Source organism: Fonsecaea nubica (assembly GCF_001646965.1).
Source record: "Fonsecaea nubica strain CBS 269.64 chromosome Unknown Scaff2, whole genome shotgun sequence".
In the NCBI taxonomy this organism is placed as follows: domain Eukaryota; kingdom Fungi; phylum Ascomycota; class Eurotiomycetes; order Chaetothyriales; family Herpotrichiellaceae; genus Fonsecaea; species Fonsecaea nubica.
Window position 1 is genome coordinate 296,605 of NW_019173675.1, and position 14,875 is coordinate 311,479.

At 51.7% G+C, this 14,875-nt stretch overlaps 7 protein-coding genes across 7 annotated transcripts; 4 read left to right on the forward strand and 3 right to left on the reverse strand.

Moving 5' to 3' along the window:
* Positions 1 to 132: 132 nt before the first annotated feature.
* On the reverse strand, positions 133 to 1,646 carry AYO20_00533 (hypothetical protein; the record flags this gene model as incomplete). Its single annotated transcript, XM_022638844.1, has 4 exons — positions 133 to 568; positions 650 to 885; positions 959 to 1,393; positions 1,467 to 1,646. 4 exons carry the CDS (start codon positions 1,644 to 1,646, stop codon positions 133 to 135), a joined length of 1,287 nt encoding a protein of 428 aa, XP_022505127.1.
* Positions 1,647 to 3,418: 1,772 nt separating this feature from the next.
* Positions 3,419 to 4,470, forward strand: AYO20_00534 (hypothetical protein; the record flags this gene model as incomplete). The annotated part of the gene is made up of 5 exons (XM_022638845.1): positions 3,419 to 3,462; positions 3,519 to 3,762; positions 3,814 to 4,115; positions 4,189 to 4,339; positions 4,399 to 4,470. 5 exons carry the CDS (start codon positions 3,419 to 3,421, stop codon positions 4,468 to 4,470), a joined length of 813 nt encoding a protein of 270 aa, XP_022505128.1.
* Positions 4,471 to 4,969: 499 nt separating this feature from the next.
* On the forward strand, positions 4,970 to 6,379 carry AYO20_00535 (hypothetical protein; the record flags this gene model as incomplete). Its single annotated transcript, XM_022638846.1, has 1 exon — positions 4,970 to 6,379. The coding sequence occupies one exon, from the start codon at positions 4,970 to 4,972 to the stop codon at positions 6,377 to 6,379; it is 1,410 nt and encodes a 469-aa protein (XP_022505129.1).
* A 1,801-nt stretch (positions 6,380 to 8,180) lies between these two features.
* On the forward strand, positions 8,181 to 9,469 carry AYO20_00536 (hypothetical protein; the record flags this gene model as incomplete). The annotated part of the gene is made up of 4 exons (XM_022638847.1): positions 8,181 to 8,221; positions 8,353 to 8,977; positions 9,036 to 9,275; positions 9,335 to 9,469. The coding sequence occupies 4 exons, from the start codon at positions 8,181 to 8,183 to the stop codon at positions 9,467 to 9,469; spliced, it is 1,041 nt and encodes a 346-aa protein (XP_022505130.1).
* Positions 9,470 to 9,555: 86 nt separating this feature from the next.
* AYO20_00537 (hypothetical protein) lies at positions 9,556 to 11,338 on the reverse strand (the record flags this gene model as incomplete). The annotated part of the gene is made up of 2 exons (XM_022638848.1): positions 9,556 to 10,123; positions 10,185 to 11,338. The coding sequence occupies 2 exons, from the start codon at positions 11,336 to 11,338 to the stop codon at positions 9,556 to 9,558; spliced, it is 1,722 nt and encodes a 573-aa protein (XP_022505131.1).
* Positions 11,339 to 12,278: 940 nt separating this feature from the next.
* Positions 12,279 to 13,353, reverse strand: AYO20_00538 (hypothetical protein; the record flags this gene model as incomplete). The annotated part of the gene is made up of 2 exons (XM_022638849.1): positions 12,279 to 13,224; positions 13,289 to 13,353. The coding sequence occupies 2 exons, from the start codon at positions 13,351 to 13,353 to the stop codon at positions 12,279 to 12,281; spliced, it is 1,011 nt and encodes a 336-aa protein (XP_022505132.1).
* A 544-nt stretch (positions 13,354 to 13,897) lies between these two features.
* On the forward strand, positions 13,898 to 14,869 carry AYO20_00539 (hypothetical protein; the record flags this gene model as incomplete). Its single annotated transcript, XM_022638850.1, has 1 exon — positions 13,898 to 14,869. The coding sequence occupies one exon, from the start codon at positions 13,898 to 13,900 to the stop codon at positions 14,867 to 14,869; it is 972 nt and encodes a 323-aa protein (XP_022505133.1).
* Positions 14,870 to 14,875: the final 6 nt, after the last annotated feature.

Below are 14,875 nucleotides of genomic sequence, written 5' to 3' on the forward strand. Positions count from 1 at the left end.
TGCGTTGATCCATCCGCGAGCTGTACTTAACTCTTCGTAGCTGTAGCGTGCAGATACTTGACTTTGAACAGCAAGAAGGCGAAAAGGCGAACTTCGAGAATTAGTGAGCCCAAAATCGTGAAGCTACTTTTGCTAAGGGCCCGTCTCGAAAAGATCAGCAGCCCAAGACTGTCCTCCACCGAGACAGCTATTCAAAATATTTGACAGATTCCCAGAATTGATTGCGCCTCCAATGTCTCCCATCATGCCGTACTCGAAGATGTCGTCCAGGCTTTGATGTCGATCTGATGGAGCCTGCGTCGGGGAGTCTGCCGGCCACACAGACTCCTGTCGTGCGCGTCCTTCGATATCACTTCTTCTCCCTTGTGTCCTCTCGACAATGTCTCGGGCCAGTTTTGCGAACGTCGAGCAGACTTGATAAAGGCGCTCCGTGCGGTGAGAAGCGGCTCGAGTGGGCTTCAACGAGTCGACAACTTGATCGAGCAGGAGAACATCCTCGAAGCTGGCCGCGACGACAGCGTGGAGAAAAACCGCAATGAACGGCGCAAATGTCGAAAACAGGAGGATCCTAACGAGGCATTGGTTTAGCTCTCTGAATGATTTCGAGAAAGGCCCCCCCCCATAGCCAATGGAGCCGCGGCAGACTCACCAGTTCGCATAGTCTGTCGCTGTTAGTAAATCTGACCGTTGGAACTCGGGAGAATAACGCAGATGGGTCTGAAGTCCGAGGCGTGCTACCTTCAAACATCTGGGATTGATGACTGTTCCTGCAGAGGGCAAGGACGGGGCGCGCAAGACTGTGGTTAAACTGGAGTAGTATGTAATGTCCCAGTTTGCTAGTGTCAGATCATACACTTGGCTCTGTCCTCGGAGCGAGGCTTTGAACTGCAGAACTAAGTCAGTCAATCCGAGTCTCCTCTAGACCTACGCAGCGTGGGAAATGGTACTGAAAACGTACCTTTCTTGTTTCGATATGCCACTCCTCCAGTTGAGAAGCTAGATCGTCGATTCGGCGTTCTCGCTCGGAATGAGATGCCTTTTGCGCCGATGGCGAATATAACCTATCATAGATTTGGCCCTGGAGTCTGGCGAGCTGGATACTGATGACGGTAGCTTGGTCCCAGAGCTGCGCGCCGGGATCGGTGGAAATAGCTGGGTATCCGGTGTCTATCTCGAAATCTTGGATATTGGAAGCTCTCCCGAAGTAGAGTGACATGTTCTTGTCGAACATGTATATAGACCAGAAGAGTCGGCGCATGTTTTCTGTATTTCCAGTGTTATCGTTTTGGTATGTCGTCTCTCGGTGGTAGCCCAGTACTTGGCAGTGTCTCGCAGCCGCCGAGAGAAACGTCGAGCATAGCCATGGCTTTGCATCATCCTGCGCTTTCATGATCTACAGTGGCAAACCATTAGTAGGTAGGCACTGATGTCGACTTTCGAAAAGATCTAGAGACAATGCAACGTACCGCTATTGTCAGGGCCAAGATACTCTCAAAACTCGGGATGGCCAAGAGCTCGTAAGTTTCGATCCCTGCGCTGAAATTCCGGGCGCATTGAGTAGAGCTTCCTTGAAGATCGTATATCTCGCCCAGTGGGTCCCGCATCACTATACAGTCTTGGAGCACATAGAAGAGGAGTCCGTGCATGCTCGTCACATGGCCAAGAGAGACTGGTTCAACCGGGAAATAGACCTTTTGACAAAGCCGCTCAACCAACGAGGAGTCGCATAGAGTGGCTTGAAGGTGGGGTAGTTTGTGCGCTGCAGATATCAGTCGCGTCTCCATAACAGGAGTGGTTACATACTTTTAATCCTTCGTAAAACGGCGAGCACAAGATCAGCCGGTATCAGCGGCACGGATGGCCTTGCCGGTGGAGCGAGACCATGCAAAAAGTGGAAGTCTCCAGCAGACGGCGAATTGACACACGGATTCAGAAGGCTCTTCAGGGAGTTCAAGGACGGTCCGAGCCCTGATCCTTCGCCCAGGTCGTCCGAGTCGGCTGTTCTTGTAGCGATATCACTCGCTTCAGTAGACTGGTTGACGAAGGAAGAGCCGCCTTCATACAACGTTGGCGTGTTCTCTGGACAAAAGGGACTTTGTTCTTCCCAGGAGGATGGCCTATCCACAGGCCGACTGTTATCTAGGAAAAGCTCATTATGTTGCTGCCAAGATGATGCGAGTGCGGGTTCTGCTGGCGAGATAGTGCCATCGTAGGAGTTCTGCTGATTGGCTGTCCTCCTTGGGGCTGGGGCCGCTGGGCATCTGTTCTCCTTTGCGTTCTGGCACACAATACCTACTATCTGGCAATTTGAACAGGGTGTGATGCGGTTGCATCGAACCTGGCCCCTTTAGCAACCGTCTTCATATCGGGTACGATGAAGATTGGATCTACCTTGCGTATTCGGCACCCTTCACACTACAAGCGAAGAGGCTATCTGTCAGTCACAGGGACTTGTTCTTGTGAGATGGGAACCCGTACCGCCTTGGGGACCAACACCCGGCGACGCCGCCTCTGATCAATTGTCTCCCTACTCAAGGTATCACTCATTATTGTGGGGTTATAAACTTCTGCAATCCATGAATAGGGACCTAGTGGTCATTAGCTTCTCAGAAGAAAGAGGGTAATGCATGACGGGGAATGAGAGTGTACTACCCTGGTCCCAAGTAGACAGACGTCAACTTTGGTCACGTGCTTTATCTACACTTTTTTTTCACTTGGCATGAGGTACCTAGGTACATACCTAATGACGACCAAGGTGTGCGTGTTGTAAATCTTGGTATCGGGAGCGGAAACCCACGTCGTCTTTTGAATGTCATGCAAATATTGATGATATTCCGCGGGCCCGTGGACCTCAGACCCAAATTTTACAAATTTCTGGCCAGCATACTGACTCGGTTCCTGAGTTCGCTGTCGTGGCTCAATTGCCAAGGTGAGAAAGATGCCCCATGAGGCAGAGGATAGAAAATGCCAACCAAAGGCAACCGCTGAATCCACGTTGCAGCCGATTAATGTGGTAAAGTGACACTCCACGGAATCCGTGGAATCCGACAAGAACTAATTCCGCATCGGGAAAGTTAACGACTCGGTGGATCCACTTAGTTAAACCTCAACTACAGTCGCCAGAATTGAGATCCGAGAGCAGCTGCGAGGCTGTGAATGGGAGCGGTAGTTGGCGAATCCTTCTTAGGAGCCTAGAGCGGGGTTCTCATAAGTTATATGGTTTTTCCCCTAGATATACACTACCAGCTGCAGGGAGGGGAATTTCTATTTTCTTCCTGATCCCTCCCCTGCTATCGTCAAGTGACCGGCGAAGTTGGTGTCCAGGCTGCGAGAAAGAGCGTGTTACACGAGGGGATAGGCTTGTATCACGACGCTCACTGGCAGAGTACGGTTTCAAATACCCTTCTTTAAGGTCTATATGGCTTCGGACAACGCTCAGTACCTACCATCGCTCATCCAAAGGTACACACAAGATCTACCCTTCAGATCTTGTCTCGCTAACGATGCGATGTGAGTAGACTTGAAGCCGCCACGTTACGACTTGAAAACATCGCGACTACCAGATACGGTGCCTCGGCGGCCATCCTCGACACCGCAATTGCTGTCGCGAGCCGAGATCCTGGCACCGGTTCCTCGACAAAGCCGGAAACCCTCACCGACGATTTGCCCAAGTCCGTTATCGCTTTTGGGAAGATCATCGAGGACGACGTTCAAGCATTTCTGAAATCGAGCGAGTCAATCGGTGGTCCCGTCGAACAACAGGTAGGCTGAGCAACCGTGTCCTGTAGCAACGAAGTCTCTAAAATGCCACAGTCCAAAGCCGTGAAAGAGGCCTTCGAGGCTGGAAAGGCCTATTTGCTCATTGCTTCGAGAGCGAAAAGACCTGAATCAATGCCCCCCGAATTGACAGCAGACCTTCGCCGCCACACTTCGACCGTCGAGGAGATTCGAGAAGCCAACCGTCCCTCTCCGTTATACGTTCATCTGAGTGCCGTCTCGGAAGGAATCATCGCGCTAAGTTGGGTTTTGGAGAGAAGGCCGATCGATTTCGTCAAGAACATCCTGGGCGGCACCCAATACTACGGCAACAAGATTCTGAATGAATACAAGGGCAAGTATGTATTTGGCCCCTCTCAACCCTTTGTTAAACAAATGAAGGCGATCTGATGGTGTTTTTACTGTGCCAAGGGACAAGTCGCACGTGGAATACATCAACGCATACTACAAGATCCTCCGTTCCTTGATCTCCTACGTCAGGGAATACTATGCATTTGGTGTTGTGTGGAATGACAAGGATGGCATAGACGTGCTTGAAGCTTTGAATCAAGTACAGCCAAATGTAAGAACATAGGTACCTGCATATGGTGATGTTAGGCCGTTCACCTGTAGAATTTGCAGATTGATGATACATTTTATGATCAGGCGACGAGCGTCAATAAAAGGACACATCACGGCGACTCCACCGCTTGATTCCATTGAGCTTTATCTAGGACGATCCACCTCGTTGCAGGAGGTGATGGCGACCATTGAGTTGTCTGCTGGCTGGAATCTCTCTCCACAGTGCCAGGCACCCGAAGCCGTGCAGTGACCGAGGGGCCGCGTACAGCAAACCAGTGGATGAAAACGTTTTCGTTCATTCCGATTCGTGGGATTGGAGTATTCGGTGGAGGGCTGGAGAATTAGAATACCTCACTAGTCGAATAATAGTTTTCAGGCCTGCGTACCTCCTCGTACGTCAATTTACACGGTAATGTATTGTATGCCAGTGAAATTGAGTCCACCCACATCCTCCCTATATTAACGTCTAGGTCTTCCATGCTCGTGTCAACACTTCTGAACACTTATATACTCCCCCAACTCCACCAAAGATTCCTTCGCCCCCTCTCGTTCAACTACTACCGCCATATTGCTCGGTAGACATTTTTCTTCGGAAAAGCCAGCCAAACAAACCATTTGCACGGTCGTACCCATGGCCGGAGAAATCAACGTCGAACGTCTCACTCCCTTGGATTGGATCGTCCCAAGGACCTATCTGAGGGTTCTTTTGACGTTCCGAACGGCAACGTGCCCCGAAGCCAGTGCGCAGAAGTTTGAAACCGCTCTGCATTCCACGTGGAGACAGATCCCGTGGATGTCCGGCCGGGTCGTCCCTGTCACCTCGGCGACGACCCAGAAGCCAACGCTGGAAATTCACTGGAAGACGAGCGACGGGCCGCCGGTGCTCCAGGATCTAGGATCGATCCCGGTGGCGTACCAAGCGTTGGCCTTGCAGGGGATGCCCCCCGATGCATTTCCCGAAGCGATATGGCCGGTGAGAGGCTTCATCGACGAGGACCTTCATAACGCCGGAGCTCCAGTTTTTGCCGCCAGCCTTTTTCGTTTCGCCGACAACGGGGGGGTTGGACTGGTTATATGTACCCATCACAACGTTACAGATGCCGGTGGGTTGGACGAGATTGTGCGACTACTGCTTCAGAATGTTGCGGAGCCTGGTCGTTCGATGTCCGTCTCTGGAGAAAGATTCAACCGGTTGTTCGAGGCACTCTCTCCCGACCTCGAAGTCGCGGACTCGAAATCTCTAGAGGACCTACTTGCTGCGCATCCGGAGTATTCGATGGCGCCTCCAGTCTTTCCACCCGAGTTCCCGTCCTGTACATCCAGAGTGTTTAGTATCCCGAGCACTCGGATTGAGGACCAAAAGGACCTTCTCCAGAAGTACACGGCAGTCAACCCGACCACGAACACGGTCATCTGTGCCTTACTCTGGACCGTCATCACCCAGATCCGGATGCGTCGCTCCACGAATCTTTCTCCCGGCGCAACGAGTCGACTCGCAATGGCGGTCAACGGCCGACAGCGCATCAGCCCGCAATTCTCCACCCCGGAGAACCCCTATTTCGGCAATGTCATCCTCTACTCCCTGGCGGAGCTGTCGATGGGAGATTTAGCAGCCAGGTCAAGTGAGGAAACAGCACGAGAGCTTGCCAAAACCTGCGATGCGATCGCTACATCCAGCTCGCCCGCCAAAATCGACTCCCGCCATATCGCAGAGACATATAGTCTGATTAGCAGAGTCGAGGACCATCGGGCCATCTTTATCGGCTGGGATCCATTTTCCGGCCGTGACCTCACCATCACAAGTTGGGCTAACCTGGGCTTGTATGATGCTGACTTCGGTGCAGAGCTTGGAAAACCGGAGTTTGTGAGACTGGCTTCTGCAGAGGCGGATGGTGTCTCCATCATCCTACCGCGAAGGAGAGGCACTCGAGATGGTCCGTCCTGCAGTGTGATCGAGGTGACTATCATGCTGCGTAAAGACGACATGGAGGCTCTCGAGCGGGATGACTTGTGGAGAAGTCTCACCGCGAGCAATTCGTGAGAACGTTCCAGAAATATTTGCACGGGGAAAGCTGAGTTACTGTAGAGTCTCATCAGCCTCAAGAAGAGACGACTGAGTGGCCTGTCGCACGAGCTGCATTGGTCTAAGGAGGCCATTGATCAGACCCATCGCGCCGTTAAACAGACAGGGTCCGAAACGAGCCACAAGAGTAGGCTGCTCCATCTTCTTTGCCGATGCAGATGTGGAAACCATGTCCTATGAAGACGTACTACACAAGTAGTCTCGATTCTTAGCCAGTGGACAGAGTCATTTCTTCACTCGGATCCGCCCCTTGCAATTCCAACCCCTTCAACCAACTCTTAAATGGTGCTCAACACCAGCATCTCGGGGGTCGCGAGAAGCACTTCGATTGGTTGCATAGCAAGCCTCCTGGACTTGCTCGTTCGCACTCTATGCGATGGGCATCGACATGAGAGATGAGAATCGATGCCTTCTCCGAACATCCAGAGCCCAGACAGCTGGCAGCGGGCGCGTGATGGCAACTCGACATAGGCCATTCATTCCTGCTGCATGCGCACGAAAGCAAAACTTTCACGTAGGCATTTTATGCATCCAGGCATTGAAAGATTTTCTGATCAAATCGAAGACTGGCTCATCATGTATTTATGGGTTTTGTCAGAAGCTGCAACTATAGCTTCGTCGAAACGACCCTACTTAACGTTAATCTCCGTGAAGGATAGAAGCAACCGCCGAAGACTCCTCGAGTACTTACCGCTAGCTCTCTTATAGTTAATCTCACGTTCTACCACGGCCTAGGATATAGCACTCAACACACACAACCCCTGTCTCGGGATATCGATAGGCTCTCGTCTCGTCTCGTCTCGCAACGCGTCAAGTAAGGGATTGATAGTCGACTTAGGAAGGAAGCATAATCGCGGGTAGACATCAATCATTGGTCTACGCCGACTAAGTGGTGCGCATAACTCTCGTCTCGAGTGCATGTTGTGTCTGTAAACCATGGTATCGAGAAGCATCCGTCTCATAGGATGTCTCGCCATACCTGCCATACATGAAGTGAACCAATGAAAGGAAAACCTTTTCTCCAGCCCGGCTCCCACTATAATACAGTTATTCTACTCTTAATCTATTACTAACCCCTAATACCGCTCCTAATATTGGATTGGATTCCGTCCTTTTGTGCATTCCACAAGGGTATAAGGGGTTATTCCTGACAATAAGACAAGCGAGTCGATAGCTCTCTTCCACCAGCCCACCACAAACCAACTCGATTACACCACCAAAATAATAGAGATTATCTAGATCTACTCGGAACTATGTACATTCGACATTTCTTCATCTTCCTGGCAAGTGCGAGCATTATGTCCTGGTTTGCCGCAACTACCACACCGTCTTTCTCTCCCCGGAGCCCCCCGCCCTGGACCACCCTTCTGTCGTATTTCCTGCTGTACCTGTCCGTCTACTATTCTTTGCTCCAGTAGACCCCGCGCATCTTCAACCTTACGTGATTCTCCTTGATGAATGCGTGTTCTTTTTGCCCTTTCGAGGTTCTCGACCCGATCCTGAAGCAGGGCTACCGAATGCATCATTGACTGTGCACCCTGCTTTATTTGATAGGGTTGGGCGGCTTGATTAGCACCGGCGCAATAATGTGCCGGACGGGAGTCTCGCAGAATTCCCGGCCCATGATCGGCTAAGTCAGCGGTACGGCTTTCGCTAATAGTGGTACCCGAAATTAGTTTACATGAAGAACTATGTATGACGGTGCTCTAGACCTACATCGACGTTAATTCTATCCTGACGAGAAACTAACATTATCAACATGGCAAAACCGAAGGCCCTACTACTGGGTAAACTTGAGCAGTGAGTAGCCACCGAAAGCCACGGGTCGGTTGCTTACTCGAATAACGAGAGAGCTACTTTACAACCTGGGGAGTCTACAAAATCTCCTTGTGCTGCGTGCGACCTAGTTATAAGTCTGACCGATATTGTAGTGCTCACGACGCATGGAATGCTCTTTCGGAGGTTGCAGAGCTCACCACTACTCAAGTTACACATCGAGGGGCGTTCATCGAGGAGCTGAGAAGTGGCAGGCATAATGGTGTCGTAGCGATATGTGATCGAGCACCTCCCAGCATTGTCCAGACAGGTAAATGGGACAAGGAACTGCTTGACGAACTTCCCGGCAGTGTGAAGTACATAGCTCACATGGGCGCCGGCTACGACAGCCTTGATATACCTGCCTGTACTGCGAGAGGCATCATGGTGTCCAATTGTCCGAATGTTGTCGACGAAGCCACTGCTGACTGTGCCATGTTTCTCATCCTAGCCGCACTCCGCGGTTTCAACAATGGCATTATGGCCATCCGCAATGGTACCTGGAGAGGCGCTGTTCCTCCACCACCCCTTGGTCACGATCCTCAGGGGAAGGTTCTCGGTATTCTGGGCCTTGGTGGTATTGGACTGAATCTGAAGAAGAAGGCTGAGGTCTTTGGTATGAAGGTCATTTACCACAACCGAAACAGGCTGAGTGATGACATGGCCCACGGAGCTGAATATGTCACGTTCGATGATTTACTGGCAAAGAGTGATGTTCTAAGCTTGAATCTCCCACTCAACGTAAGTCGAACAACTTCTTCCGCACAACATTTCCAGTTAACTTGCCCTCTACTGTCAGCCAAAGACGCGCAATATTATATCTGGCAAAGAGTTTGCAAAGACGAAAGAGGGCATCATTATTGTCAACACTGCCCGAGGAGGGGTTATGGATGAAGACGCTTTGGTAGATGCTTTGAATTCAGGGCGAGTGCGCTCCGTCGGACTGGACGTATATCAGCAGGAGCCGGATATCCACCCTGGGTTGCTGTCCAATCCCCATGTCTGTCTACTCCCACATATGGGCACATCAACCGTCGAGGTAAGCACTCTTACTGGTACTGGGTAATGCCTGGGCAGCTTTGCTGAGTCGTTGGCCAGACAAAGACAAAGATGGAAGAGTGGACCATCGCCAATGTACGATCGGCAATCGAAACTGGTAGGCTGAAGAGCACGGTATCTGAGCAGATGCATCTGCTTGTGAACGGGTTACCAGATAGTGGGACTCGACTTTGAGACTGGAGTTTGATTTGCGTGGCTTGAGGACAATACTCGACAACATGTTGCTGAGTTGTGTAGGTATGGTTACAACATGAATTGTCTTACAGCCAATCACCATCGTTTTCCGGCCTCAAAAACCCCATTCTTGACGTCCCGACATCGCTAAAGTCTGGGAAACTCATATCGAGGAAATCAAAGGAGTTTGGAAAAGCTTCTTGGGTTGGAGGAGCTATTAGAGATCCCAGGAGGGTCTGGAGACCGTACGAGGTCCGTCTCGTGTCATTGAAAATGCCAATACCAGCAGAGCCATTGGGGTCGTTCTTGGTGTCCAGGATGAGCTGTATGATATCGGCATATCTTTGTGCACAAGGCCATCGAAAGCCCATCTGCCGCAGAACGTTGACAAGAGGATCTAGGTCGGTTGGGATAGTTTCGTAGGTCGTTTCGTAACCGGTAGTCCACAAAATGATGAGACTTCTTGCTGCAACCCACACTACAAAAGCGAACATGGGGTTAAGCTGGTCGAGCTCCTGAGGCTGGAGAGATTTTGCTAATGACACAACTCTACCAATGCACTGGCGACAGCGACCGCGCGCCGAGGGCGACGGACGTAGATAAGTTGAGGTTGCTGATGGGAATGCGGCTACTGTGTGCATTCTGATGTTTATGCTGTCAAGTTCGAAAATTAGCGACACACTCGGGAATCGATTTCACGGAGAGGAAGTCATACAGTTGAAAGGTTGCATGAAGCATGATCCACATAGGATCAAAAGTTGGTGGTCGCTCCCGAACCTCACGCGGGAGGTTTGCAAACCACGTAGATATGGTGAGGTCCAGGCGCCGGAAAATGCTCTGCCACTCTTGGCAGTGAGCAGGGAGGTTCAGATCCAATGGCTTAACGAGAAGTTGATTTGTACGATCCATCAAAGCCAGCAGGTCTATAGTGTGATGCCATAGGCTGGCAGAGCAACGCGTGTGGGAGAAGTTGGGTTGTGTGTCCGCTTGAAACCATTCGGTGGTTGCAGACTGTGCCCAGTCTTGGTCATTTCCTGGATATGGTAGTCGGATATTTTTGGCGTCAATACCTCCCGGTTGCCCGTGCGATGCGCTGGAGAAGCGATCAAGACTGTAGATAATCCAGAATAGCCGTCGCTTCTCCTCTAAGGCAACGTTGGACACGCCCGCTCCGTCGTCGTCATCCTCATTTCTGACAAGTGGTGTGTTCGTCTCAGGCGTCGTGGGTGAAGGACTCTTCGCGAGACCAAGATGTCGTGCGGCAGCCACGAGCATCGACATGACATTCCATGTTCTCGGGCCAGGGCCTTGGCCCAGGGAATCCAGTGCCAAAAGTGCAAGGGCTTGGGTCGACACCAGCGTGCACGCGTCGATGGTCTTCAGCAAGACCTGTTCGCGGGAGATATCGACGAAGTCATCTCGCTCTTTGGAGGAAGGTAGAGGTTTCCTCCAAAAGCGAAAAGTCACCGCCACAACTGCATGTAGGATCACCTGACGCTCTGGTGCGAACATGCTGCCCGTGAAGCTTGGTTTGTAGAACATGGGCATCCACGGATGGACAAGTTCAAAGAAAAGCTCAACGAGGTCCTCCAAGATGTCTGTAGTGGGCAGGCCGGATCTGCCATTATTTAATGGCGGCGCACCTAATGGAAAGGATACTCGGTCCACTGTCGGACTGAGATCGAAAGAGGTTATTTCAGGTAGCTGTTGAGGTTGCTGCCACATTTGAGATCCGGTCTCAGGACCAGTCCATGTGATGGATGGATTCGCTTCGGGCTGAGGATTCGGACTCTGTGAGACCGTGTTCTGGCTGGAAAGTGCGAAACCGGGGCGGACATGTGTGAGGATGTTTTGGATCGACTGGTTCATTTTGTCCATCGTGCTCTCAAGGAAGGTCAAACGTTGCTCGATTGCTTTACCGTACCCAGGCCGCAGCCCCGGTTGGCCTTTCTCTGGATATACGCATTCACTCCCTAACAGACTGGGTCAATTGGCATGTCCCAGACAATAGAGGCTCGATCTTACCCATGCGGCGACAGGTGCCACATAGTGGGCGGGCGCTGTCGCACCTTGTCTTTTTCTGCTTGCACGTTTCACATCTGCTCCCGGACACGCCGTTAGATTGCGCACCTACGAAGATTGCCGGACCCAGCACTCACGCTTTCGACAAAATCCGCGGACGTTTGCTGGGGGGTATGTTGTCCTCGCCATCTAGATTGCGAGTCTCGGTGGAGGACATAGTAGATATTGAAAGCGTGGCGTGCAGTAACGGATCCTCCTGGGCGAGGTTGAGTATCAGGTGTTTCGTTGGCGGCTATGACGACGATAGCTTGAAGATTATATGTAGATACCCAACGAACACTAGTTCTGGGGCAAAACACTGTTGGACCGCAGTCTCTTCCGCTACTTAAAGCTAGATTGCCTGCTGCCCTGGCAGTGAGCTGCCCCGGGCCTTGGCAATGCAGATGCGGGGCAATTTCCTGGCCCATGGGATTGTGGCTACAGGCAATTGTGGGCTGGTGTCTACAATACCTTGGTAGTAAGTTGTAGTAATGTGGTGCTGTTCTGGGTGCTGGCCTTGGCTATCTAGCCTGTAGGCGAAGTTGCCTGGAAGTCTTGCTTATGAGACTTGAAGGGGCTCACAGGTCGCCCACCGCGTTGCTTACCACGTCGCCTATACCAGGCGAGACTAAGGGTCTGGACCACTTTCTGACAACTACGAATAAGGTATAGAAGCTACAGATGACCTAAAATCGAACTGGAAAAGAGTGATCTACAATTTCTGCCACATACATATTTCAGGTATCAATCAGTACGGCTTGCAACCAGCCATCTTAAGCAGTTTATCGGTGACCTGCGGTTTCTCGAGCGGCTCTGAGCGGTGTCGAGGATCTGGGGTGCCATCAGGGTATGATGCCTGCAGCTCGCGGAGCTTGATGTTGTCGTGAGGCCAGTGGGTGGTGGCACCCCACGCATCAAAAATCTTTGCCTTTTCTGCGAGAGCCTCCTTGGATGCCAGCTTGGCTGGCGCGTAGGCCGCATAGATGACAGTACGGACTGTGTTGCTCTTCTCCGTGGGCTCCCCGCCCCAGTGAATGGTGCGCGAATCCCAGAGGATCAAATCGCCAGGTTCGGCCAGAACCTTGGTAATCTTGCATCCTCGAGCGAAGAACCACTCCATGTCCTTGTCATCGAAATAACGATTGTCCCTCCACTCCCAAGTGGCAGGGTCTGTCTGCGTCTCGAAAAACTCTTCGGTCAGTTTCGACGAGCCGGAGACAACCACGAGGGAGCCATCTTCGGGACCGGCATGGCTCAGATTAATGATGCCTTGAATGCAGTGTAAGCCTCGTTTGCGGGGAGCCTGGTCGACGTGTGGCCAGGGGGCACGGGCTTTCTTGAGGTTAGGGAGGGTGACGTTGAGTGAGTCGAAGGAGACGAGCAACTCGTCGGTGCCCCAGATCTTTTGAAAGGCGTCAAGGACACCAGGCTCCTGGCGAGCCTCCCACATAAACTTTTCATGTACGACCGAATAGTGTTCGTAGGTGTTTCGATTCGTCTGCAGAGGGAGCTTCTCCTGTTTCCATGTCGAAGGATCTTCCGGGTCCAACTGAGGGTCAAAGGTCTGAAGCCACTCGATGGCCTTTTTCTGGTAGTACGCCGCGCGATCTGCGGGAACCGCGCCCTTGATGACGGCGTAACCTTGAGTCTCGAGATCGTTGAGCCAGTCGATGTTGGACTCTGAGTCAACCAATCTAGAGGGAATTTTAGCGGCCACGGTCCTTCAGGCTTCAGGCTGGAAGAGAAAGTAAAGCTCACTTGAAAGAACTGAAGACTCGGGTAGATGCAGGAGTAGCGGTCACGGTCTGGGTGGTGGTGGCCATCTTAGCAACAGGGTTATGAGTAAGTTGGGTTTGTCGTTCTCTTGCACTCTATCATTGAATTTCCAACTCTAATATACTGCCTGACTGCCATCGATCACACGGTCGGGGGGATCTGACGACCTCCAGTTTGTGGCAAAAGTTGCCAGGCGTTTCAGAGGGGGGCTTTCTACGCTCCGGAGAATCTTCGTGCCGGACATTTAAAATGCCTTGAATAGGCGGCACAACACCGCCTCATCTTTTCCGGCCATTGCCCAATGCGTTTCTCCAACGGCGTATCATCGTTGCGAAATCAAGTTCCCGCGGATCAAGATTCTCCCGGTCATCGTTTCCTCAGAACTTTGAATGAACCGGGGCATGCGTACCAAAACTGGGAAAAGTGATCCATGGGGAGAGAGACAAGGGCTGACACACTCTAAATTATCAGCGAAAAATACTATAAACAAGGCTGGTATATCACGCGGATGGTTACCAACAGCAAGGAGTTGACATCTGCCTCGAACATACTTGGTTGCTCCGGATACTCCAACAATCGGGCATTCTCAACATGCGACAGATATTGGTTACTGGAGCCGCTGGCTTCATTGGACAGATAGTATCCAAGGCACTTTTAGACGATGATTCGGTTAAGCTCACTCTCGTCGACGTCATTCAACCGCCCATCCCCGTGGGTTGCAAGTATCCTCACAATGCAATGGCAATCCAGGCTGACCTGATCGAATCTGGAGCCAGCTTCATCTCTCCAGGCCTCGATACAGCCATTCTTCTACATGGTGTCATGTCCTCTGCAGCAGAGGCGGACTTTGAACTCGGATATCGTGTCAATGTCGATGCGACTCGCGCGTTGCTGTTAAATCTTGCCAAAAAGGTTCCGGGAGTCCGAGTCATCTATGCCTCCAGCGAAGCAGTGTACGGTACACCGCTGCCCAAGAAAGGTGTCTCCGAGGCCACCAACTGCACGCCAGAGATGACATATGGCTGTCAAAAGTTGATATGCGAGACTTTCATCAACGACTTTACCCGTCGAGGCATGATCAACGGCTTCTCTCTCCGATTTCCAACTATCTCAATCCGTCCGGGCAACCCAAGTCCAGCGGTCTCTGCTTTCCTGTCCGGCATTATTCGTGAGCCACTGAATGGCTTGGAGTGCAGAGTGCCTCTCAAGGACAGATCGTGGCGTCATTGGATGTCTTCGCCCAAAACGCTGGTGTACAATGTGATGGTCGCGACAAAGCTGCCCAGGGATGCATTGGCACCCCATAGAAGAGCCGTCAACGTCCCGGGCTTTGCGGTCACTATGCAGGACATGATGGATGCTCTGGAGCAGGTAGGGGGAAAGGAAAAGCTAGCTTTGGTCAAGGAAGAGCCTGTTCCTGAGGCTCAGAGTCTCCTGTATTCCTGGGCCGATGATTTTGATAATAGCCTGGGACTCTCGCTCGGCATGAAGCAGGACACATCGTTTCTACAGTCGTGCAGAGACTACATCGAAACATTGGAAAATGAGGCGTCAGCATCATAACAGAAG